Source organism: Haliotis asinina, chromosome 2 (genome assembly GCF_037392515.1).
Source record: "Haliotis asinina isolate JCU_RB_2024 chromosome 2, JCU_Hal_asi_v2, whole genome shotgun sequence".
NCBI classification, from domain to species: Eukaryota; Metazoa; Mollusca; class Gastropoda; order Lepetellida; family Haliotidae; genus Haliotis; species Haliotis asinina.
Window position 1 is genome coordinate 23,765,693 of NC_090281.1, and position 24,812 is coordinate 23,790,504.

The 24,812-nt window shown below is 39.0% G+C and overlaps 2 protein-coding genes across 3 annotated transcripts in view; one reads left to right on the plus strand and one right to left on the minus strand.

The window, feature by feature from the left end:
- The window catches only part of LOC137273422 (suppressor APC domain-containing protein 2-like), a 34,032-nt gene extending 24,622 nt beyond the window's left edge, over nt 1-9,410 (plus strand). For both annotated transcript variants that reach the window (XM_067806107.1, XM_067806108.1), the window contains 5 exons: nt 5,956-6,128; nt 6,833-6,976; nt 7,497-7,598; nt 8,094-8,198; nt 8,786-9,410. In XM_067806107.1, the coding sequence (XP_067662208.1) occupies nt 5,956-6,128; nt 6,833-6,976; nt 7,497-7,598; nt 8,094-8,198; nt 8,786-8,908 (647 nt within the window). In that variant the 3' untranslated portion in view covers nt 8,909-9,410. The remainder of the gene's footprint in view (nt 1-5,955; nt 6,129-6,832; nt 6,977-7,496; nt 7,599-8,093; nt 8,199-8,785) is intronic.
- An 8,321-nt stretch (nt 9,411-17,731) lies between these two features.
- The window catches only part of LOC137273424 (valine--tRNA ligase-like), a 33,050-nt gene continuing 25,969 nt past the window's right edge, over nt 17,732-24,812 (minus strand). Inside the window, exons 22-28 of the mRNA XM_067806110.1 lie at nt 24,440-24,567; nt 23,907-24,062; nt 22,712-22,918; nt 22,010-22,124; nt 21,104-21,276; nt 20,465-20,614; nt 17,732-20,068 (exon numbers count right to left, since the gene is read on the minus strand). Coding sequence (XP_067662211.1) covers nt 20,000-20,068; nt 20,465-20,614; nt 21,104-21,276; nt 22,010-22,124; nt 22,712-22,918; nt 23,907-24,062; nt 24,440-24,567 — 998 coding nt within the window. The 3' untranslated portion in view covers nt 17,732-19,999. The remainder of the gene's footprint in view (nt 20,069-20,464; nt 20,615-21,103; nt 21,277-22,009; nt 22,125-22,711; nt 22,919-23,906; nt 24,063-24,439; nt 24,568-24,812) is intronic.

Genomic DNA, 24,812 nt, shown 5'->3' on the forward strand with positions numbered 1-24,812 from the left:
TGCTAAATAAATTAATCAATTAATTGATTTATTGTTATTTTCATTTTTGAAAATCTTGCACAGCATTATCTATTGTAATGAGTATTATTTAAAGAATTAAGCTTATTTCAGTGTATAGAGACTCTTGAAGCTGCTGTTCAGTTATAAACTTTCTTCAGAAAAATCAAAGGTTACGTATGCAACAGTATTCATAATAAACAAAATAAACAACAATTATCACATAATTTTGCATTTAATATCATTTGTCCTTCTGGTATGTACTATAACCTGCTGTTAACATAAATAACCTTGTTTTGTCTTCCAACAGTTTGTTCTTGTTTTATCTTCCAACAGTATGTTCTTCTCGTATGTACTGGAACCTGCTGTTAACATAAATAACCTTGTTTTGTCTTCCAACAGTTTGTTCTTGTTTTATCTTCCAACAGTATGTTCTTCTGGTATGTACTATAACCTGCTGTTAACATAAATAACCTTGTTTTGTCTTCCAACAGTTTGTTCTTGTTTTATCTTCCAACAGTATGTTCTTCTGGTATGTACTATAACCTGCTGTTAACATAAATAACCTTGTTTTGTCTTCCAACAGTTTGTTCTTGTTTTATCTTCCAACAGTATGTTCTTCTCGTATGTACTATAACCTGCTGATAACATAAATAACCTTGTTTTGTCTTCCAACAGTTTGTTCTTGTTTTATCTTCCAACAGTATGTTCTTCTGGTATATACTATAACCTGCTGTTAACATAAATAACCTTGTTTTGTCTTCCAACAGTTTGTTCTTGTTTTATCTTCCAACAGTATGTTCTTCTCGTATGTACTATAACCTGCTGATAACATAAATAACCTTGTTTTGTCTTCAAAAAGTATGGTCAAGATGACATTGATCAGGTCTAGTAAATTTTAGACCCACTAGTCCACTGTTCTTGTTGTGAAAAATGTTAATGTCGAAACTAGGACATTAAAAAATGGTTCTTGTTGTTGAACTGCTATATGATCAGCATTAAGGAGAAATACAAAGACTGGTTGGCTCTGTCAGAACATTGTTTCTGGGTATCGGTGCACTATAAAACTTAGTTCAATAATCTTGAACATGCCAATAAATTTTTTTTTCACCCCACCAGCTCTTACACTGAAGCTGTCAAACACTTGCTGCATGTCCATTAGAAATCTGGCTCCCCTGATTCCACATGTTCTGAACAATTTATTTTCGATGTTCCTCCTTGATATATCATGCTTTGTATGTTAGGAACAAATATTTTTAATTGGGTCCCCATTAAGCTGTTGCAAGATAAATATTTTCTGACTGCAACCATGGTTTTAGACACCTACAACCTGGAGTTGTGTGCCTTTTGAAAACTTTAATAGGACAATGTAATCCTTTAAATATAAATCTTCGAGACCAGTAAACGCATCTTCGTTTTAGATATATACAGTGTGGAGATGTAGCATTAACAACAAACAACAAAGTCATACTTCGTTTATTTTCATTCAAGTTTGGCAGCCTCCTGTTTTGATGTATTTTTTGAATGAGTGAGCAAATGTTTGATGGCTCTCTATGCTGCTGCAGCCTGTATGTCATCTAATCTGGAAGGAAACTTGTGACTGATAGCATGAGTATCAATTGATGTGATCAGGTCACAATGAAATGTAAGGGGCATAAGAACCCCCAGATCAGGTTACTGGGTCAAAATGTATATTTTTTAAAATTCAGTTCCTCAAAATTTTAGATTGATAGGGAAAAATAAAACAAACGGGTTGGAGGAATTAAGAAAGAAATTTTGTTGCTCTTCTTCCTTTAGCAACAAGAATCTGTTGCAATTTTTAATCATTTGGTGTCAGAGTTTTCAACATACATTTTAAACTGGCTTTAACTTTTGTAAATCGAAATGACCATATTTCAATTGATAATGTTGTTCAGAATGTTAAATGAGGTTATTTTCAAACATTAAATTATAAAAAAAACATCTTTCATTTCTTATGAGTATGGGACACTTGAGACGAGCTCATCTCTAGGGTCTTGAAATACTTCAGCATGTCATGCCCGTTTAGCTTGAGAGAGCTTAACATTAGCTGTGTTTGCTTGAGGCTGAAAAACAAGGGATGTTGTTTCAATTACCTGACTCACCCACGTTTAAGGTGCCAACACTAATTTTTTTTCACTGGTACACACAAAGCCCCATGAAAGTATCTACCTAACAACATAACAGAACATTGACAGGCACTAAACAAAACAAGCAATACTGACAATTTTGATTGACCCTGATTATGATTATGTGATTTTGTTATTTTGAACTATAACTTTTAATTAGTCCTGAAAATTGAAATGTATTTGGAACAGGTTCTAACTAAGATTAGTGGTTGAGAAGTCAATGACTTTAGCAGCCAACAGCCACTGTCAAACTACCACCAAGGGGCATTCAGGAACAGTGTAGATGTTTGACACGACTGAATCTATCTGAAGTCTTGTGGGCACAGATTTGACGAGACCGCTATTTGACAGGACCGCAAATTGACCCCAGGATCAGACTTCAAATTTTGATAAATTGTTTCAACAGTTAAGTTTGAAAACACGATAACAATTCCTCTACCCGTGTATTCAATCCTGAGAATCAACAGAAGCCATTCAACCTGCACCTAATCTATGGGTCGTACTAACTTTCACAGATTCCCATGTACACAACAGGTCGCCTGTGTGTAGTTTTGAGGGATTTCGGCCACTGGACATGTGGGATTTGTTGCCAGTCATGTTGGACAAATACAGTATTGTTTGAGGGATTGGACAATGGACACAATACCAGGCTGTGCAAAGTAGGACCTGTTTGATAATACAGGTGGTGGTCAGTCTTAAACTGGACGTTGCATATCCAGTCTGGTCCTATAGTATATTGAACTAAGACCTTAAGCTGGATGTTGACAGAATTTATACTGAGGGTTTGATTATATGCTTTGAACAAGGGCTGATGTTTCATGGGTAACTAAATTGAATTTTAATGAATGGTTTCAGGGTTACATGAAGCGTGAATTTGTTTGGTTGTTTAGCTACACAGGAATTTATTTCTTGTCTTTGTCTGTAAGTCTTGTGGCCTGTCAGTGATGTTTGGGGGGCATGAAAATGATGGTCCCAGCCTGACCTCGGTACCAACATCAAGTGAAATATAAAGAAAGAGCCTTATGCTGACTTTCGATTGAAACAAAACTAAGTGATATGTGAAATTACAGTTATTACAGTTATTCTTGTTAATTTCTTTCTCTTTAAATTCTGATATATTAGAAGTGTCCATTTAGATTGGAGTTAGATTAGTGGTTGAATCACTCATTGGCTCCCGTTTTTGACAGTATTGGAATAGACCAGTGCTCAGTGCCAGGTAGCCTAGTGGTTAAAGCATTATCTTTTCATGCGAAAGACCTGGGTTTGATTTCCAAAATGGGTACAGTATGTGATACCCATTCCAGGTGTCCCCATTTGTGATATTTCTGGAACATTGCGAGAAAGTGTGGTTCTAATTTTCTACTCTTAGAGTTGCATCAGATAATATATTTTGAACTTAGATTGAATTGGAAATGTTTTTCAACCATCAACTTGAACATCTTCAAGAAGATTGTTTCCAAATTAAGATACCACCCTCCATATATGTAAGAGAGCATGAAAACTGACATAATTACAGTTGGAATATGCAGTAAGTTTATATGCTTGATAATATCTAAGTATTTCTTTAAAAAATGTTTACTCTTCTGTCAATTAATAACTCTGTAAGGCATTGCTTTTGCTATCTGAATTACCATAACAAGTGAATTGTTATTCTTTTTGAATGGTGAGTGATTCTTGATCTTTTCAGAGGTTTTATTATTAAAGCACTGACTAAACCTTTGATTTTAACGTAAAGTTTTTGAAAAGAACCCCTTGACTTTTTTACTGGATTTCAAACACTAGATATGGAAATCATGCCAAGAAACTGCTGTGTCATGCTAATACCCATCACCATTTAACATCATAACATAATTTTATTAACCATATAGATTTCCTGCTTTTTGTCAAAGTGAATGTTCCCATCCTAGGTTATGATGGCAGCGTATCTAGCAGAACGCTGATGGCGACCCCAGGCACAATAGAAGAGCATTTAAGCGTGTCTCATCTTTGTTGCAGATGTTCAAACGAGCACATCATGTTTCCGCTGTTTGTTGGGGAGGTAGTTTTAGAGGAGGATACTTGTAGCTAGAGGGATTGTCTGTTTAAACATATACACTTTCTGCTTGTTTAATCAGCTATTGCCTGCATTAGGAGCTTCATGAGAACTGGCCTCCAGCAAGTGCGTACTGCAGAACCCAAGTTACTTGGAACTGGTAGTAGTTGGCTTGTCGTAGGCTGGGGAATGTAGGAATTCAATGAAGGGTTTTTCGGTCTGACAGAGGTGTTAGGTCAAATAAAAATTCATTTCAATTATATTTCTTTGATTTGTTTTTGGTTGCCCTTCATCAAATGCATAAAAAGGCAAAATGCAGTGAAGGATGTTGTCTTATGTCATCCAAATTAGTTTTATTAGCTGCTTTCAGCAATTATCCAGCAATATCACTGTGGGAGACACCAGAAATGGGCTTTACACATTGTGCTCATATGGGATGACCTATTTTTAAGTGAGATGAGACAGTTGTTCACTTCCTCATTAAGATCTGCTTGGAAAGATTGTCTGCTTGGAGAGAGTGTGCCTCCTCGGTATCATGTGCAGGGACTGAAAATAGAGTCCTACATGTGACGTGGATAGATAGCTGCCTAATAACACTTTCATGTGTTGTCATATTAAAATGTTAGAATCTTATGACGCGTTTGATTCAGCAAGTAAACTTTTGGAGCAGTGTATGAATACATTGATTGAGTAAACAGTACCATTTGGATATAATGTATTGTCGGAAATAGGAAGAAAAACACCTGTTCTTTCACATTTGTTCTACAGTTTATGTAGTTGATATTTGAAAGTGTTAAATATTTGTTAAACTAAGTTTGACCTAAGTACAGACCCAGTGGTAAGGAGATAAGAAGCCAAAAAATGACTTCACTGAGGAGTGCTTAGTGCAGAAATGAGCAATGCAGACTTTTTCAAAGCCCAAAGTGACTTACTAATGGAACAAACTGTGGGTTTATGCAAATTAATATGAAATTATATTGTATTACGCAGGACACTTTTTAAATACCCATTTTGAAATTAGACTTAGCTTCATTAAAAATGGTAGCTGGTGTTACTAAAAAATAATTACTTTCATGCTGAAACTATTAAGGGGTCATCTCAAAACCAAAACCAGGGCAGGTAAACCACACGATGGTTGGGGTCAGGCTCTGGGATACAGATGTCAGCATATGTATGATAATCCTTTAAGTAATCTGTCATGCCAACTTGCAAATAATATCCAGTCCTGTCCTGTCAATCTTTGGATGGTCATGCTACCTATATATTTTGAAACATTTATCAGGTATCAGGTATAATACTCTTTTACATATCTCAGTATAAACTTTATGAAAGAAAGACATGTATGATGTTAATCAATAGATGAGACATATTCAACACACACAAAAAGCAAATATCTTTGAGATGGTCCCTTGTGCCAGGTGAGTCGACAGTCCGTCGTCATACCAGGCTGAGCGACCAAATTGACATCTATAGTCTGATCTACTGTTTTCAGCAGCTAGTCATATTTTTGATAATTGTTGCTTGATTTTACAAACATACATGCTCTTCTGGATAACCTTTTACGCATCCCACTGAATGCCCAGCTAGGCCGAAAAGAACTATTTTGACATATCCTGTTTGCAGTTGTGCAAATTTGGGAGATACAGTAACAGCCTAAAAACTTTTTTTTTCTATTTCCGACAGTACTTTACTACCAAATCATTATGTTTGTTACTGGGAGCACTTCTACATCATTTGTCACAGTGATGGTCTGTTTACAGTTATACTTTTCACTTTCAGCCAACATTGAACAGTTTCAACGAAAAAATGCTGAAGAGACCAGCAAATCATCCGTCCACCCCTCTGTCCAGTCAAGCTCCGCCCTTCAGTCAGCAGACCCACCACAGAAACCGGTGCGCAGACAGAACTCTGCCAGAAGACACACACTGTCCAGTGGCCTTGACTACAATGCTGTATGTTATTTTCTTGCTGATTACTTTATCTTCATAAAATAATGATTCGGGTTTTGTAGGAGGAATGGATCCTTCATAATCATGTGCAGCTGAGCAGGGATGGGTTGATGGAATGTGTTATCTAGATAATTGCGTGTCATTGTGCCATGGTGATACTGCTGGCTGTTCAGACTGTCAACCATCTACCTAGCTTGCTCGCTCGCTCGCTCGCTCGCTCACTCACTCACTCACTCACTCACTCACTCACTCACTCACTCACTCACTCACTCACTCACTCACTCTTGTTTGGACTTGGTTGTATACAGGGTGTTGTGTTTTAGCTGGAATATTGCTGGGGTGTAAAACAACATGCACTTTTTAACATATGTCATATTTTGGGTTTCACTTTCTTAGTAAAGTACAAATTCTAGTATTTTCTGGGATTTGAACCCACACCCCAAGAGTCAAGCACCTAATTGCCAGCACACAAAGTCAGCCACCGTGCATGACTCTGAGGGTGTGGGTTCGAATCCCAGATGGGACTCAACCAAAAAAGTACTAGAATTTGAACTTTTCTAAGAAAGTGAAATCCCAAATATGACATGTTGCATTTGACCACTTTCTAAATGACATTGTGTAATCATATCATCCACTTTTATGAAAGGTTGTCAACAAGATGATGACACCCTACCATTGGTTTTGTATGACTATTTATGTTGGTTCAGATCAAGAGGATGAAGCAGTTTGAGGAGGAGCGCGACATGCTGCTGCAGGGGCTGGAGGCAGTGGACACAGCTCGAGAGTGGTACCGCAAACAGATCTCTGCCATACAGGAGAAGCAGAAATATCTTGGCAAGGCCACACTTAATGTGAGTGTCATGAAGTAGACTTTGAGGCAAAACTTGCTGATCATTCAAATTTGGAACAAACCTTAACTGCAATTTCAAATTCATCATGGCATTTCTTGTGTCATGATGATAGTGTTAGTTGTTTACATGCCTCATGAATTGTGTGACAGTTTGAAAGGAAAGTTTGACGTTTGATGTTGATCCTTTCATGCTTAGTGAGCCTTAAATCAGAACCAACCCAATATGTTCTCTCTAGACAATTTGTTGTTGTGTATACAATTAGCAGATCAAAACATGTTCAGCATTTAACTGAGTTTATCAGTTGATGCAAGGGACAGTAGGGTAGCCTTGTGGGTACAGAGTTCACTTGGTATACCGAACACCTGGGTTCGATTCCTCACATGGGTACAATGTGTGAGGCCCATTTATGGTGTCCCTGGCTGTGATATTGCTGGAATATTGCTAGAAGCGGTGGTAAACTTAACTCACTGAGCTGATGCAGCACAGTCACTTACTCACTTACTGATGATGACATGTACAGGAACACTCGCTGGAGGCCCACCAGGAGCGGATGAACTTCCAGAAAGCCAGGATTGTGGAGGTGAACCAACAGCTGCGAACCCTCACAGACAGCTCTGAGAAGGTAACATTAAAGTCCCCTATCTTGACAACAACACTGGTTCATTCGCTTCTGTCTCATATTGTAAATATCATATTAGGTTTGACACAAATGTTGGTGACTTTCTGTCTTGTAAATATTGTAAAAGTCATATGTTTGACACCAACGTTGGTCTCTTTCTGTCTTGTAAATTTTGTAAAGGTCATATGTTTGATACCAGTATTGGTCAATTTCTATCTTGTACATATTCTGAAGGTGATATATTTGACACCAAAGTTAGTCCATTGCAACTCATGAGTTTATTGAATTACACTTTCTGAGACTATTAAATATTCAGTCCCATTCAGGATTCAAACCCACACTCTCAGACATAGGCACCTAATCACCACGCTGAAAGTCAGCTGACCTCTATCTTGCACATTTGTTTTGAACCAGTGAAACGAATCAATGGCTGTATGGTTTTAAGTGGCATGAAGGTACTGGTGGATGTTTTTGTGATGTGTGGTGTCTGTGTTCCAGGGCTTTCCGCTTCACATGAACCTTGCCATGGGTCCATCAACCAGCCTACACATGAACAACAACGCTCTCAAGATGCTCAAAGACCAGAACCGACAACTCACCAAGGTGAAAATTAACTGTGTGCTTGTTTATCTCCATTCCCCACACTTAATGATTTGGGCTGATTCATGTTTTTCATTTTCATTTTATCAATTTTTAGTCTGTCTTGCATAGGTCTTCAATATCCAGGGCTTTAACCTCTACCTTTGCAAGTGGTCCTGTGCACAGCATGAATAGTATACGATAAGGATGTTTGGTGTGAAGTGTAGATTGATGGTTAGACTGACTGAGAGTTCACACCACAGCATGTGTAGTATTACCTTAGGCTGGTGACAGATACCCCTGCTCATCCAGCACTACTTCTCACAGACTCTAATGTCACAGAACCTTGACTAACCCAGGTTAGAAATGATTTTCAGTAACCCATGCTTGCTGTAATAGGGGGCTATTGGGAACGGGGTGGCCACGCTTGCCGACTTGGTTGACATGTCTTCTTTTCTCATCGTGTAGATTGATGCTCATACTGTTGATCACTGGTTTGTCCAGACTTGATTATTTACAAAGCGCTGCCACATAGCTTGAATACTGCAGCGTGTGATGTTAAACAATAAACAAACTGAATTCACTGACTCTCGCTTCCCATCTCATTTCAGGAGGTGAGTCAGAAGAGTGACAAGATAACTCAACTTGAACAGGAGAAGTCCACCCTCATCAGGGAGCTGTTTGAGTCCCGTTCCAAACACAAGACTAACTATGATGACACAACGTTTATGTAGACAACACAGAAAAAGTCAGCATCCATCAGCTGTGGACACTCAAGGAACTGTTAGAACTCATTTGTAAACATTGTTGTGATCGTGCATTTTATTTGCAGGATATAAAACATGCCTCTCAAGTACTAAACCTACTGATCCTATTTAATAGGTGAGACAATCTATATGTTATTTTAGTTTGTTTAATTAGGATTAACAACATTGCTAAATGTGCGGTTATTGCACCATACGAAGTGACTGCATACACTGAAGGCTTGTCAGCGAATACTAACATAAAATTGTTCATGGATATATTTGACAACTTATTTTAGACCATAAGGCTTACAGCAGTGATGGTTACATGAGAATCAGGATGGGGTGACATGCCCTTTTGATATGTCTGATGCCAATCCCTGTTTAGCGATATTCGAGATACCCGAGGGTCTGTGAAATGTTTACCTGGTAGCTGGATGCAGATATTTCACTGTGTTGAAATTTATTGTTGAATGTTATTTTCCTTGCAAAAGAAGCATAAGAATTCCGCTTGTGCCAGCTGTTCATATTACTGTGAAACGAGAATGCTTAAATTGGATACCAAGAGAAATCAAGTAGTATATCATTTGCCTAGAGAGGTGGCACCCTGAAAGTGATGTCACACATGAGACATGTTGTAAGGAATAGTCAGACTAATAGTTGTGTTTCTGTGTTTTATCATGGCCGACTTGTGGCACTGAGAGAAGGCCCTGGCTGTCCAGGGCTCACTGACTTGTCAGTCTCACAGCAGGACAGGCCGTTACTGAGAAAGTAGCTTCTGATATCATGTGGTGTATAGGACTTCTAAGGATTCACATGATTGTCAAGCAGTTTATTTTGTGTTGAGAAAGAGCAATATACCGTGTCAAATGTGGGTTGTCACCTTGGTTGTCCACAAAGTCACCATCACCCAGCTGTAAAGCTGTCATTGTCACCATAGTTGTCCATGATGTTGCCATCACCCAGCTGTGAACCTGTCATTGTCACCATAGTTGTCCAGGATGTTGCCATCACTCAGCTGTGAACCTGTCATTGTCACCATAGTTGTCTATGATGTTGCCATCGCCCTGCTGTAAAGCTGTCATTGTCACCATAGTTGTCCATGATGTTGCCATCACCCAGCTGTGAACCTGTCATTGTCACCAATGTTGTCCATGATGTCGTCATCACACAGCTATGAGGCTTTCACTCTCACCATTAGATGTCCATGTCATCACGCATCTGTGATGCTGTCGCTGTTACCATGGTTATCCATGATGTCGTCATCACACAGTTATGAGGCCGTCACTGTCACCATTGGTTGTCCATGTCATCACACTTCTATGAGGCTGTCACTGTCACTATTGGTAGTCCATGTCATCAAGAATCTGTGACACTGTTACTGTTACCGTGGTTGTCCACAGTGTCATCACGCAGCTGTGAAGCTGTCACTTTCACCATGGTTATCCATGATGTCATCACACAGTTATGAGGCCGTCACTGTCACCATTGGTTGTCCATGTCATCACGCAGCTGTGACGCTGTCACTGTCACCATTGGTTGTCCATAATGTCATCACGTAGCTGTGAATCTGTCACTGTCACCATGGTTGCCGTCATCACACAGCTATCATCATGATCTACCCTATTGTTAAATCCATCAATCACCATACCTAGAACAGTTGGGGGTCAGGTAGTCAACTAGTCCCTATAGAGTTGTTTCCCTTACCTGCCAAGGCCACGTTGTTTAGTTCAGATCCCTCAGAATCTCATGGTTTAACCATGTAGTCAAACACATGTCTTACCCTTTGCCAGTAAAAGACGGGACAGAATTACTGTGAACAAAGTTCACATTTGTGGCATGCATAATAAGAAATAGTCACTTAAGGGTCAGTGGTTAACGAAGTCAGATGTTACATTGTATCCCGCTGGTGTAAAGTGAGACCCTGTCCAGAACAGGTGATGTAGAGACCTTTTCAGTGAAGACCTCATTAGTAATGAAAGTCTAGTCTGTTAATCAAGTAAACCTGTAAGTGAACACCTTGTTATCCAAGACCTAGGATGGCACGGTAGCCAAGTGGTTGAAGTGCTTGCTCATCACACCAAAGATCAGGGTTTGATTCTCCAGATGGCTACAACATGTTCAGCCCATTTCTCATGTTCCCTGCTGTGATATTGCTGGAATGTGGCTTAAAGTACTTGATACTTCACTATCCAAAACCTTATATATTGTCCCTAAATGGTTTTGTCCAGATATGTAGCATATAAACATATGTCAAGCTTTAAGAAAGTCTTTTCACAGTCACGTCCATCTTGAAACATGCCACCCGTGAAGGTCCCGCGGTCAAATAGACCTTCAGCAACCCATGCTTGCCATAAAAGGTGACTATGCCTGTCATAAGAGTCCACTAAAGGGATTGGGTGGTCAGGCTCGCTAACTTGGTTGACACATGTCATTGGTTCCCAGTTGCGCAGATCGATGCTCATGTTGTTGGTCACTGGATTGTCTGGTCCAGACTGAATTATTTACAGACCGCTGCCATATAGCTGGAATATTTGCTGAGTGCGGCGTAAAACTAAACTCACTCACTTAAAACATGTCTCACTTGACACAGTCTCAACTATATACATTTTTTCAGATAATAGAAATAAGATTCAAATTTGCTCGGAGACATTGACTTAAATACTTGAAAAAAACCCACTTAATTGGACTTTTGCAGCCATTTTCAATTATATTAGAACAAAACTGAACTGTTCTCCATTAATTGGTCATGGTAGGGGACAGCAGAAATGGGTTTCACACATTGTACCCATGTAGGGAATTGAACCTTTGATGAGCTAACACATTAACCACTAGGCTACCCCACAATCTGAGCACAATGTTTAATCACAGAGGTTCACTGTTGCCTTCACTACTCTGATAATTACAAGCATGAAGTCATATTTAATCTGCTAATGTGGACAGTGATCTCACGCTGGTTGAAGAAAACCAACAGCGGTTATTCATTTATTAATTTGTTATCCACCAGTAGTTTCAAACCAGTTTTTACTCAAGACCATTTTTTTGATGATTGTTGAAGTTGTCTCCAGATTTTCATTATGGTGCTTGGACCAATATTGCATTTCGTACAATACCCTTACCTTGACATCATGTTTATATATTAGTGTGTCGCTTTGCTGGCATTTTATTATATCCATTGTATTATTGTATCCTTTGTATTATTGTACCCATTGCATTATTGCATTATTGTATCCATTGTCTCATCTGTGTGTATGTTTACCCCAGCTAAAGTCACACACATGGGATACATGTGGTCTCATTTTGAGCAAGTGAGTTTGTTCAAAATTGCCACTGTTCACTCAGCAGAAAATGGGTACCCGGTGGGATGTCATGTGACTGTAACCTTCTAGCACCTAAGCTTGGGTTATCTGGGGTAATAACGAACTGTGACTTGTATGGGCTCAGAGGATGTGCTTCTGTAATGTGGATGAGGTGCTATAACAGTACCGGTAATATTATTATTATTATTATTATTATTATTATTATTATTATTATTATTATTATTATTATTATCATCATTATATGCTTAGACATTATTGTGAAGGGGGGATGGAGGTGGGGGAAGGGTACTGGTCTTGCACTGATTTGATCTTTATGTAGACGCACTGAGGGAGCTTGGGCCTTACAGAAGGGATTGAGAGCACTGTCAGCCTTATGGAAGGGCATTCACAGTGCTCTTGGCCTTATTGAGGGGCACCTAAAGAACATTCTGGGACTTATGGAGCAGCACTGAATAGAGCTCTCAGCCTTATGGAGCATCATTGAGAGCGCTGTAGGTCTTGTGAAGTGGCACTGAGAGCATGTGAGGCCTTGTGGAGTGGCATTGAGAACACTCTTGGCCTTATGGAGCAGCACAGAGACGTCTCTCACCCTTATGGAGCACTCTGGGCCTTATGGAGCAGCACAGAGAGCAATCTTGGCATTATGTAGGACCTATGCCTTATGGAGCGGCATTGAGCATTCTCTTGACTGTGTAGAGAGACACTGAGAACACTCTTGGCCTTATAGAGCACATTGCCTAGTTCTTTTTGAAGACAAGTCTGATTTTGAAGTGTTCATGTTAATAAGTCATAGGTTATGACAAGCACATACAAGTCTATATTCTATCAAAATATGTATTCTGTTACAATTTGTTGAATTATATATATATTGTAATGATGTATGTATATATATATACAAAAGGATATTGTGTGTTAATGATATTTTAGCAAAAGTGTAGCTATTTTAGATACATACTCTTCCCTTATGGCAATAATTCAGTACCTTGTGTTGTGTTTAATCATGTAAATCCATAATGTAATCAATGCTTTAAATATGATAGTCCGTGGCTGTCCAGTATTGATGTTGTTGTAGAGGAAGTACATAATACTGACATGTGTTTCCCATAATATCTCACTTCTACCACAGAGAAGTCAAGAAACTGTCTTTGTTCCTAGAGTTTCGACACTTGCGGCCTTGGACCTGTGAAGATCCGTGTTAGAATTGTTCTTCAACAACCCTGCTTGTTTGAAAGAGGCGACAAACGGGATCGGGTGGTCAGGCTTGTTGTCTTGGTTGACACATGTCATGGTATCCCAAATACGTAGATTGTGTTCATCCTGTTGATCTCTTGATTGTCTGGTCTAGACCCAATTATTTATAAATTGCTGTCATGTAGCTGGGATATTGCTGAGTGTGGTTAAAAAGTAAACTCACTCATTCACTTGTGGCCATGCATTGTGGTGTAGAGCGCACTTTAGGTTTTAGGTTTAATATTTTTATGTTGAGAATACATTACCAGTTGGTCACATCTGTAACCAGAGGTTTCCTGTGTAGATATAAAGTAGCTGAAGGTGGTTTTCCTCAAATACACTGGCCCACTAGACTGGACCAGAGTGTAATCATTGTTTAGGACTGGTGACTTACAGAACCTCTTTACTGCAGACCTTTTTATTCCAGAAAACCTTCCTTTCAGGGCAAAGACATTAAATGTCACCAATTATTTATCCAGACATTTTTTAATCTGGTAAATCTGTTAAGAGTGATTGAGTTTAGTTTTATGCCACTTTTAGTCATACTCCAACAATATCATGGCAGGGAACTAAATACATTAAGACCTATAAGATGAAGGGGGTTTCACGGTAGGAAATACAGAGATAAACTGCAATAAAAGTGTTACGTTTAGCACCATGTTTATGTCCTGCAGTTTAAGACAGAGTACTTTGAATGTTACAAAACGGATTATAATAACAAAAATATTTTGAGAAAGAAGCATGACTTGTCTCATCAGACAATTTTCATCTGTTTTTAACAATAGGTTCTATATTTGATTTTCTATATGATTTTAGATTAATATATGATTAATACACTGACAAAACGTTTTTTAAATGAGAATCACAGTGAACATTTTGTTATTCCATTCACAATAAAATAGCTTCTTTGTATGATACTTGTGGACAGATGTTATGTGTATGAAGCACGAACATTAGGTTGGACTAATACAATATAGCAGAGAAGATTTATTCATTTGTTTGAATTAATTTGGTCACTGTGTAGGCCCCCCTAAGTAATTGAAGGAATTACAGCAAATTTGAAGGAATTGCCCCCCCGATGTTCAGATCTCCAGGGGCATGACTTGTGACACTCTTCTGCAGTGACAATCTTTTCCTACAAACATAAGTTATTGCCCCGACAACACCTCATACCTAAACGCATTCAACACGGGTGGTCAAAGATGGATAAGTATGAAAATGTAATAGTAGGAACTAAAAACAAATCTCACCGAGACGGGTGTTTCTTCCAACGACGCCATGTTTTGCTGCGTGAGTTTCCGCTCGCGACCGAAAAATCTCCGAAGATGGCCGATCGTGTTTCCAGTATTACCGACATTGCTTCCGATAGTGCCGATGTATTTCTGTTATTACCGCTAAATTACCGATATCGCTGCAATTGTTTCGCGAGTGGGCTGCGTTTGTTTACATTTGAGATGCAATTCCTTCAAATTTGCTGTAATTCCTTCAATTACTTAGGGGGGCCTGTGTGTGACAATTGCCCTGAAACACTTGTCCTTCTCTAATTTAGGATGTAGGCAGGAATTTATCCTTAACAGAACAATAGTCGCTGAATTTGACAAGCATATACATGTAGAAGGTGAAAAAAGTCTTTGACTCACCTTCTTGTACATCCCATCCTAAAACTTCTCCAACTATCAAACCTGTCCTGTTCATGCTTACACAAGGGTAGATAACTCTGAATTACTCTTGCAGCAGCCACAATCATTAAACATTTGGCCAGCACTAATTAACTGCCAAACACAATTACTAAAGGCTTATAAATATTTGTTATGGGATCTTAAGAATCATATATTCATGATAATGCATGATAATAGTCATATATTTGTTTAGTAATGATATTTTCTTACTAACCTGAGGCAAGTGTACAATATTTATGATAAGCTGCATGATAACGACAAGCAGGAGATGCTTGGACTTCCTCTTGCTCAATATACTATATAGACTTGCTTTGAATGGGTAGAGGTATGTGACAGATCTCACACAGATCGTTGGAAATTACATAAGTAGTAAGCTCAAAAACTAGGAGAGTTTGATTTGGACGGGGCAAATGGCATTTAGATGAACAAAAATGGCATTTGAAACATCGTCATCCATGTTTATGTCCTGGAGCATGCCTTTGTGTGTGGTACCTGTCATGTAGAGCTTCTTTACATGTCTATTAACATTGCTGTGATTTTCTAGTATTTGTTACGGTGTCGACACTTGAATGAAGTATTCCGATTCATTGGTTTATGGTGATTTTTAGACATGATTTTTCTATTATTCGCTTGTTACATTTTTTTCTGAGTTTATTAAGATAATATGGTTTTGTGATTTTGTGATATTGTTTTCAGCTTAGTGTAGTAAACATAGATTTAATATTTTTTGTGTTAAGTCTTGAAAAGGCGAGGAGACAGTGTGGAAATTGTACAGAAGATGCCTTTACATTTGTGATTGAGGCAAGCATATTTTATTTTATGGATCACAGGAAAATTATTTTGAAAACAATAATTTTGTGTTATGATATGTATGACATATTAAAAAAATGATCAATGATTACTCATTTCAGTAGATATCTACAATAGAAATGCAAACATGAGGATGATAAATTCCTGTATCTGAAATATTTTAACATATCTGAAAGTCTGGTCATCCGACTTTAAAGAAATCTATTCTGTTTGACCTCAGGAACACATACAGTTAAAAGACTGAAAGGGATACTGGTGTAAGGCCACCTCAGTCTTTGGAGACATAAATTCTGTGATTCATAAAACATAAAAGAATAATGGCCTTGTTTTAATCTCTGTGTGTTAATTGAGCTTTTGAACCTGTGACAGGATGGGCTAAGAAGTTACCCCAAGTTACTGATACATAGAGTTCAAAGTGGAAATAAATACATTGATTCATGATTCATGGCTATGACTTTGTTCTGGGTTTAACAATTTGTCCACGACTGCACAGAATCACTGCATGTTGGTGCAATACAATCCACACCAATTTGACAGATATTTATCAGATTGTGGAACACAAGAACTGTTGCAATGAACCAAAGATTGGGATAGATGTGGGACTTGAACCACAGGCCCTTGTCTTGGCGAGGATTAAAGATTTTAAAAATGTTTTTTGAGATGACCTCAGACTTGAAATGCTTCACAGTACAGTACATCATGACAATGTTGGACACTCCAGTGTACTGCACCCACCTGCTTTTCTGATCGCTATGCTACCATCACATGCAGTCTATTTAAAACTTAATGTAAACATAATCGTGGATTACTGCCTATCGATAAACCACTCATGACACCTACAAATCCTTTATTGTTATTTCTGTAAGTCGACTGAAACCCAATTTTAACTCTCAACTAAACAATCTTGACACAAATGAATGATGATATATATGCAAAAAATGGGGATGTGGTCCAAGTAAGCCTTCTGGTTGTCATAATGCACTTTACTATAAAGCACTTTGAATTGGGAGTCATCTCAAATATTATGCATTTTTTTCAATCAATCCTCACAAAGACACAAGGTCCTGTGGCTGGAGTTCCCAGCTATGCAGTTATTCTTGTAACTGGAGTCATTGGTTTCATGTTCAGAGACATACCAGGGCCTAGATTTGCGAAGCTCTTTTAGTGCTAAGACAGTCGTAAGTTAATGTTAATCTAAGGCACTTATTATCTTAGTGCTAAGAGAACTTCGAAAATCTCGCCCGCAGGTCCCGTTTCACAAAACACGCATATGCTTAAGATCTCATAACTTTTCTCCTAGCATTTGCACCTCCTTTGTTACAGAATACCAGATACAAATGTTACGAGAAATAACATGGCATGAATTTCACGAATGCTGAAGCCTTCAAGTATAGCACCACTGTCTGCTCTGTATTGTGCTGTAACTGCACTATGCCATCACCTACAGTCCATTCACAAAGGCGTTAATTCACTCTCATAGTCATGTTGTAAAACTGGGTGGATATGAGTGACCTAGATTATCCTTCATCTTTACACCTTGATATCAGAGATCAATGGTTGATGTGACACCACAGTTTTGTCAGATTCAGTCAGCTCTGTACAGTTAGTTCAGCTTTACACTGCTTTTAGCAATATTCCAGGAATATCACAGCTGGGATACCAGAAATTGGCTTCACACATTGTACCCATGTGGGGAAATAATAGAACACAGGTCTTCAGCTTGACAAGTGGACACTTTCATCTTTATGATGAACTCGATAACAAACACAAACATGTATTTACCTGTTCATTTATTATTTCTTCAAGCAAACTCATGTTGAAATCATGACCTGATCACAAACACATACAGATTTGATATTTAGTGTATTTACCTAAATGAAGCAGAAACACTATCAATAATTGAAAACATGATTCCTTTATGTTTGGACCTTCCTTTGAACAGCAAAATATAGAGCTGAATCTTACAGCTGAGTAAAAGGATGCCAAGAGGCTGATGATGCAGTGAAGCATATCTACTTTAAATCAGAGACGCATGTAACTAGTCTGTGGGCATTCTGGATAAGAAAAAGGTATATTATGACGTAAACATTTCCTCTGGACTATGGTTGCCTTATCCTGTGGATTCCACACAGAATGGAAATGAAAAGTTAAACTAAGTCATAGCTATCCCTAGTGGTATGCATAAAGACTTATGCAGTTATCTCCCTTAGCTGTGACGTGTTGGAAAAAAGGACAAGCTGGGTGGTCAGACAATCTTATTTACGTGAATACCAGTTCTGATTGGCTTGTGACATTGCTCTTGATATTAATCACTAATTTGTCTAGTCCAGACTTTGTTAATCATGCTGCTCTCATTGTATAAATATTGTGGAGAGAGGCAGTTACTTGTGAGTATAGTCCTGGTGCGGTGTTTTGAAACATTCCACCAAAACAGATCTCAGAAACTGGCTTCCGCCAAAGAACACTGTCATGCTGGTATTCCAAAGATGTAAAAAAAATACAGTTAACATCCATGTAACTCATATCAATTACAAAGTTGAAAGGAAACAAAATAGCAATAAATTTCAGCACCTCAGTAGTAAACGTCACAGTGTTAGTGACTAGCTGGAGTTGAGATCCCTTCAGATTATTTCAGAGAAGATTTTGTTGAAATCTGATTCTAAAACTTTGAAAATATTTCATTGTCAAAACATCATGATTCAATCTGACTTGCCTTACAAAGTAGACAGACATAGGAACAGATAATGAACTACACTCATCTATTCAGGATTATCTTATGTCACACATAAATGTTGCTTTCTGATTAGCTGAACCAATCAATGTACCCCACTTACAAGCGAGTAACATTTTCCATGTTATCCGCTGGAAATGCTGAATTGAGGGAATTTGTTTGGAACTTCAAATTAGTAGTGTTTGGACTGTTGCCTAACTCTGGTACTCCTCATTATGATCCAAAATTCATGCTTCACACAGTCCAAAAGTTATACTGAGGTGTTTAGTAAGATAAATACAATGGCCAAGGTCCCTTTGGGCTCAGGGAACATAAACAAACATCTAGGGTACATCATCCCATTTCCCCCTTGTGACTTGAGAACAACTTATAATGTATTTGTAGGTGGTTCTTTGAAACTACAAATTATTTTCTTGTGGATAACAAAAATAGAAGAAACTGGAATATATGGTGCTCATAGTGTAGACGAATGAAACCTAGATAACAAGATCTAAAGTGTTAGGGTATGAGACTTTCAATCTCTCTCTGCTATCTGACATCTGTCAGCTGTTGAAAGAGCAACCAAGTGTGAGAAGAGCTGTGCAATTGTCTCTAAAGACTCATGAGACAAGCTTTGGGGACAAGACAAGTATTTCTGGACACTCACTGGTTAGCATTGTTGATGAGTAATTTATGCAAATTTATTCCCTGATTCAAAAGATTAAAATTATAAATGACCAAGGGAACTTCCAAGTCACTGTAAATTAGCATTAAATCTAGTATTCTGTCTATTCATACATTTATCTCATATGCATATACATCTAATCAATATAACTCAACAAATCTGAAATAGTTATGTTTCTATGTATAATTACAATGTACAATTCCTCTATATTTTCAGCATAAAACTGAATTTCAAAAACAAATGCCTAGGTTTTGATAAACTGGCATGAACAAATTGTTAGCTCACAAAATACAATGGTTCTGCTGCAACTGACTTTTCAAACATGGTGGGAAATACTTAGTTGAAGTATGTCAGATAAACTAGACCCTTGTGCTACAGGACTGTTGTTCCCATGGAATTGTTGAGCATCTGAAGGTTGAACTCAGAAACCTGCTTTAATTTAAGCAGGAGAAGTCAGCGTGTCGAGAACACATCTTGTCAGTTTGCAGACCATTCAGATCTGACTGGTTCACTTTCAGCTGTTGCCAGATCAATTTATCATGTGTGAGAATATTGCAGCATGTCTTTTATCACATGAATCTTCTCAGGAAAACAGGTCCTCCAAACCATATCCCAACAGCGTTGAATAAATTACACAGATAGCACGAATCACTGGAATGTTAGTAATGTGGACAAGGCTTTTGACAACTTTTCTATTTCTGCTTTCAATTGTGACATCTGAAAGAAAAGGAACAAAAGATGTACAGGACATTTAGAAGAGACACATATTTTTAGGTTTTACTGATTTTTTTAGCACATGCATAACATGACACACTGATGACATGATTCAAGGATGTCATGTTTGAAGGAAACATGATAAAGGATAGCATCATGATTCAAGGATAATAAGATACGCAGATGGCATCATTCTCAAAGTTGACACAATTCAAGGAAATCAAAATGCACAGATGATGACATGATTCAAGGATGACATGATTCAAGGATAGCATGATACACAGATGATATCATGATTCAAGGATGACATCAGAACATACGGATGATGTCATGATCACAGATTAGATCCACTAGGTTTATGTTTTATACTTGACAGCATTCTGGAGGTGTAGTACCCACCTTGTCTGTATTCTGGTTTCTGACTTCCAGCGGCACCTTGTCGCTGTAGTCCGGTTTGGCTGCAGCATCCTCCAGCTTCTTCAGAGACTTGCCCAGTGTCTCCTTCTTCCCTTCCAGCTTCTTTGTCTCCTTTGCCACGTCAATCAAACCCTGCAGTGAATAGACACGTTACTCACTGAATGCTTTGAACGGTGCTCTCAGCCACAAGTAAATCTTATTGTAAACACACACAGTTCTTTCTGAATGCTTTCAATGCTGCTTTCATTTATAAACATCCTATAGCATGGTGTCTTGTAAATATAGTAGGCCAGACAGTCCAGCAGTTAAAAGGTCAATGGTGCTGTATTATCAAGAAACATTAGCCATATAAAATTGCAGTGAGACTGAAGTTTATTTCACAGCTTTTTCAGTGCAGTGCAATCGGGAACAATCTGAACTTGAGGCTTTTCCAGTGTAGCATCTGAATTCAAGGCTACTTTTTTATTCATAATCTGAATTCAAGGCTTTTGCAGAGCAGAATTTGAATTAAAGTAATTTTCAAGTTTTCAAGTCTGCGCTAAAGCCTGTGCATGAGGAACAGTAAGACATTTAATGTTGATAATTATGATGAATCACGCAAACATTCTGTGTCTCTCTCACCTTGAGCATGAGATGAGCTTCACACTTGGATGACACAGTGAGCATGGCACATCCATCAGGCACAGAGTCGGAAACCAGGACGTGGACGGCACTGGAGTTTGTCAGGGTCTGGATGACGTCTGTGAACAGCTTCACCTTGCTGGACGTGTCCTCATCCGTACACTTCACATACACTGGAGGAAACAGAAGAGCTTGTGTTGGGATCACAATCACTCAAGTCCTTGAGGAGCAAGTATGGTTTAATGTGGCTGTTGCAATATCATGACAGGGAACACTAGAAATGGGCTCACAAACTGTGCCTATGTGGGATATCGAACTGTAAACTCAATGTGACAAGCAAACACTATCTAGACTATCCAGCACCCTTGGTTCATGAGGGACCCAAATGTTGAAATGGTTAACCAGTTTCAACTTTAGATTAATATGTATAAGATCTATTCTGTTAACATCAGCAAGGTGTCAGTGAAAGTTGTGCTCCTAAGTTATCAATGCTGTGACATAAAGAGTTGCCACAGAGCAGGGCTGCTTGATACCAGGAACATTAGGTCACTTCATGGTAGCCTGTTGTCACGAACATTCATATGATTTCTTTGTTTTGTTTGTTGGCTGGTTGTTTAATGCTGCACTCAGAAATATTCGCAATATTCCAGCTAAATGGCCGCAGCCTGCAAATAACGGAGCAAGACAATGCAGTGATCAACAGCATGAGCATGTATCTACGCATCTAGAATACGAAGACGTGTGTGGTCAACCCTGTCAGACTGACCTTCCGATCCCATTAGTCGCTTATTAAGACAAGCATGGGTTACTGAAGACCAATTGTAACCTGGGGGTCTTGTGAAATGGGGCCCTGTATCTGACTTCAGTGTTATCAAGGTCTTAGCAGCCACAAATTCTATTGCTTACTATCAGCTGTTGTCTTGGGGGTGAGGTTGTAGTCAGCCCGCATGGAACGAATATTCTTCACAATACTCTGTGCGAACTCAACATTGGATTCCAAGTCAGTGTCTCGATGCTGCATCTGAATGAGAGAGATAAAGGTCAGTGATGCCTCACCATGTCTTAAACTTTGGCCAGAAGAACCTGAGCATGCTAAGAGGTATTTTGGGACTGTACACACTCTAGTCTGTACATAATTTGGATGAGACAATTTGACAATTGACATCTCATGTATTAATCTTCGGACATGGTTTTCAAGGACATACATCATGAAGTCAGCAACATTGCTACCAGATAACCCGGACTCTTAATCCAGATTTTTCATGTTAAAACTTAACATAAACAATAAATCAATAATAACAATAACTCAGTCCGTTCCAACCATCTTCAAGTTTCACCCATACACACGACATACTTGTACATTTTGGATGTTTGTTGTTAAATACTGTACACAGCAATACTTCAGGTTACCAATAAATGATGAATATATTATGATTATGATTATGTGACAAAATGACAGTTCATGGAACATGACTACCATCTGGTTGCACCTCAAGACTAAGTACTAACAGAATAGGCTGCACAGGACCAATTCTAACCCACAGTTCCCTCAGGGTCTAGTCCACAAACATTTTCTACTTTCAAACAAGCATTAAAAAAACGTCTCACGTCTGCTGGTAATGGGTAGGGGGTGACACATATACTTGGTGGGCAGTTCTCTTGTCGCCTAGGTAACCGCTGGAACAACTCTTCTGTTATGAAAGGCATGAAAGGATGAAGAAGTCGCAGTCCAACGTCCAGACACGTGTACAGAACATTGCGGCACACAGCCTTGGCATCCTCATCAGAACCATACAGGATAGGCTTCGTGTACTCCTGAAACAGGTGAGTGGGTGTGTTGGTGAGATTCAACACTACTGTGAAGAATATTCCAGTTACATCAGGCTTCAGACTTTACGTAGGGTAAAGTCAAGCCAAGAATATAGTAAGCACTGCTCATGCAACTTGAATTCGTTTTCTTGGAAAACAAACATTCAGGTAGTTAAAAGTACAACTTAAACACTTCTCTGATCTGTGACATAGTTTCATGAAGATATATATACAGGTTTTTATGCTCCTTACACATATCTCACCAGGTACCAGTCACAAAACTCACCAGGTACCAGTCACACAACTCACCAGGCATCAGTCACACAACTCACCAGGTACCAGTCACAAAACTCACCAGGTACCAGTCACACAATTCACTAGGTAACAGCCACACAACTCACCACATACCAGCCACAAAACTCACCACCAGGAACCAGTCACTCAAATCACCACACAACTCACCAAGCAACAGTCACACAACTCACCATGTACCAGTCACACAACTCACCACACAACTCATCACGCAACACACCAGGTACCAGTCACAAAACTTGCCAGGTACCAGCCACAAAACTCATCAGGTACCAGGCACACAACCAACCAGGTACAAGGCACACAACTCACCAGGTACCAGTCACATAACTCACCATACAACACACAAGGTACCAGTCACAAAACTCACCAGGTACCAGTCACACAACTCACCAGGCATCAATCACACAACTCACCAGGTACCAGTCACAAAACTCACCAGGAACCAGTCACATAACTCACCAAACAACTCACCAGGAACCAGTCACACAACTCACCATGCACAAGCCACACAACTCAACAGGTAACAGTCACAGAACTCACCAGGAACCAGTCACATAACTCACCACACAACTCACCACCCAACACACCAAGTACCAGTCACAAAACTCACCAGGAATCAGTGACACAACTCACTAGGTACCAGTTACACAACTCACCAGGCATCAGTCACACAACTCACCAGGTACCAGTCACACAACTCGTACAACCAGAAGTTGTAGCAGGCAGTGGTGGCTGCAGGGAAGTCGTAAGCCTGGAAACCGTTGGTACAGGACTCCACAGCCAGGGAGAGTCGACTCAGGATCCACTTGTCCATCTCCCTTTCCTTGCCACTAAGCTACAGGAGAAAGGAAAACATCACCAGTCAAGGAATCAATGAAAACAGGTGAGACAGACTACTGATTAATGGCAATGAATCTGTGGCAGATGTCAAAACAAAATGTCACAAAGAGTCTGATGTATGTAAGATTTAGCAAAAGTATAATCAGTCAAGTCGAGTGAGTAAGTATGTTTGGCTAAGCAACAATTTTTCATTTTAGTTTGCACCATAAGCATGGGCAGCACAATGACAAAGAAACTCAAATAGTATAGGTTCCAAATACATGATGGTAGGATTCTGGCAAGTGTAATGAGAGCAACTATATACTGCAACCTGTAGCATGTTAGACAAGAGGACAACCTGTGCCCTCTTGGGGGACCTGGAGCAATGGTTACCTGATGCTGTGGTGTGGGCTTAAAGTTGTCTCCCAACCCATTCAGGGCGAACTTGGTGGCATTCCACAGTTTGTTGCAGAAGAATCTGTAGCCCTGGACACGGAGCACGTCCAGATTGATGTCACGACCTGCAACCGATCACAACACACAATACATAGCTGACTTTTCCCAATTCCATTAAGATCAGAAGAATCTGTATCCGATCACCACACATTGTACATAGCTGGCGTTTCCCAATCTAATTAAAATCAGAGGAACCTGTATCCAATCAGACCAATATGTGGGGAGAGACAAAACAAATACAGGTCAGAGATGTCTACCACTTTTGTCAACCCTACATGCTAAGGTAAAATGCTGAACAACCTAGTCGGAT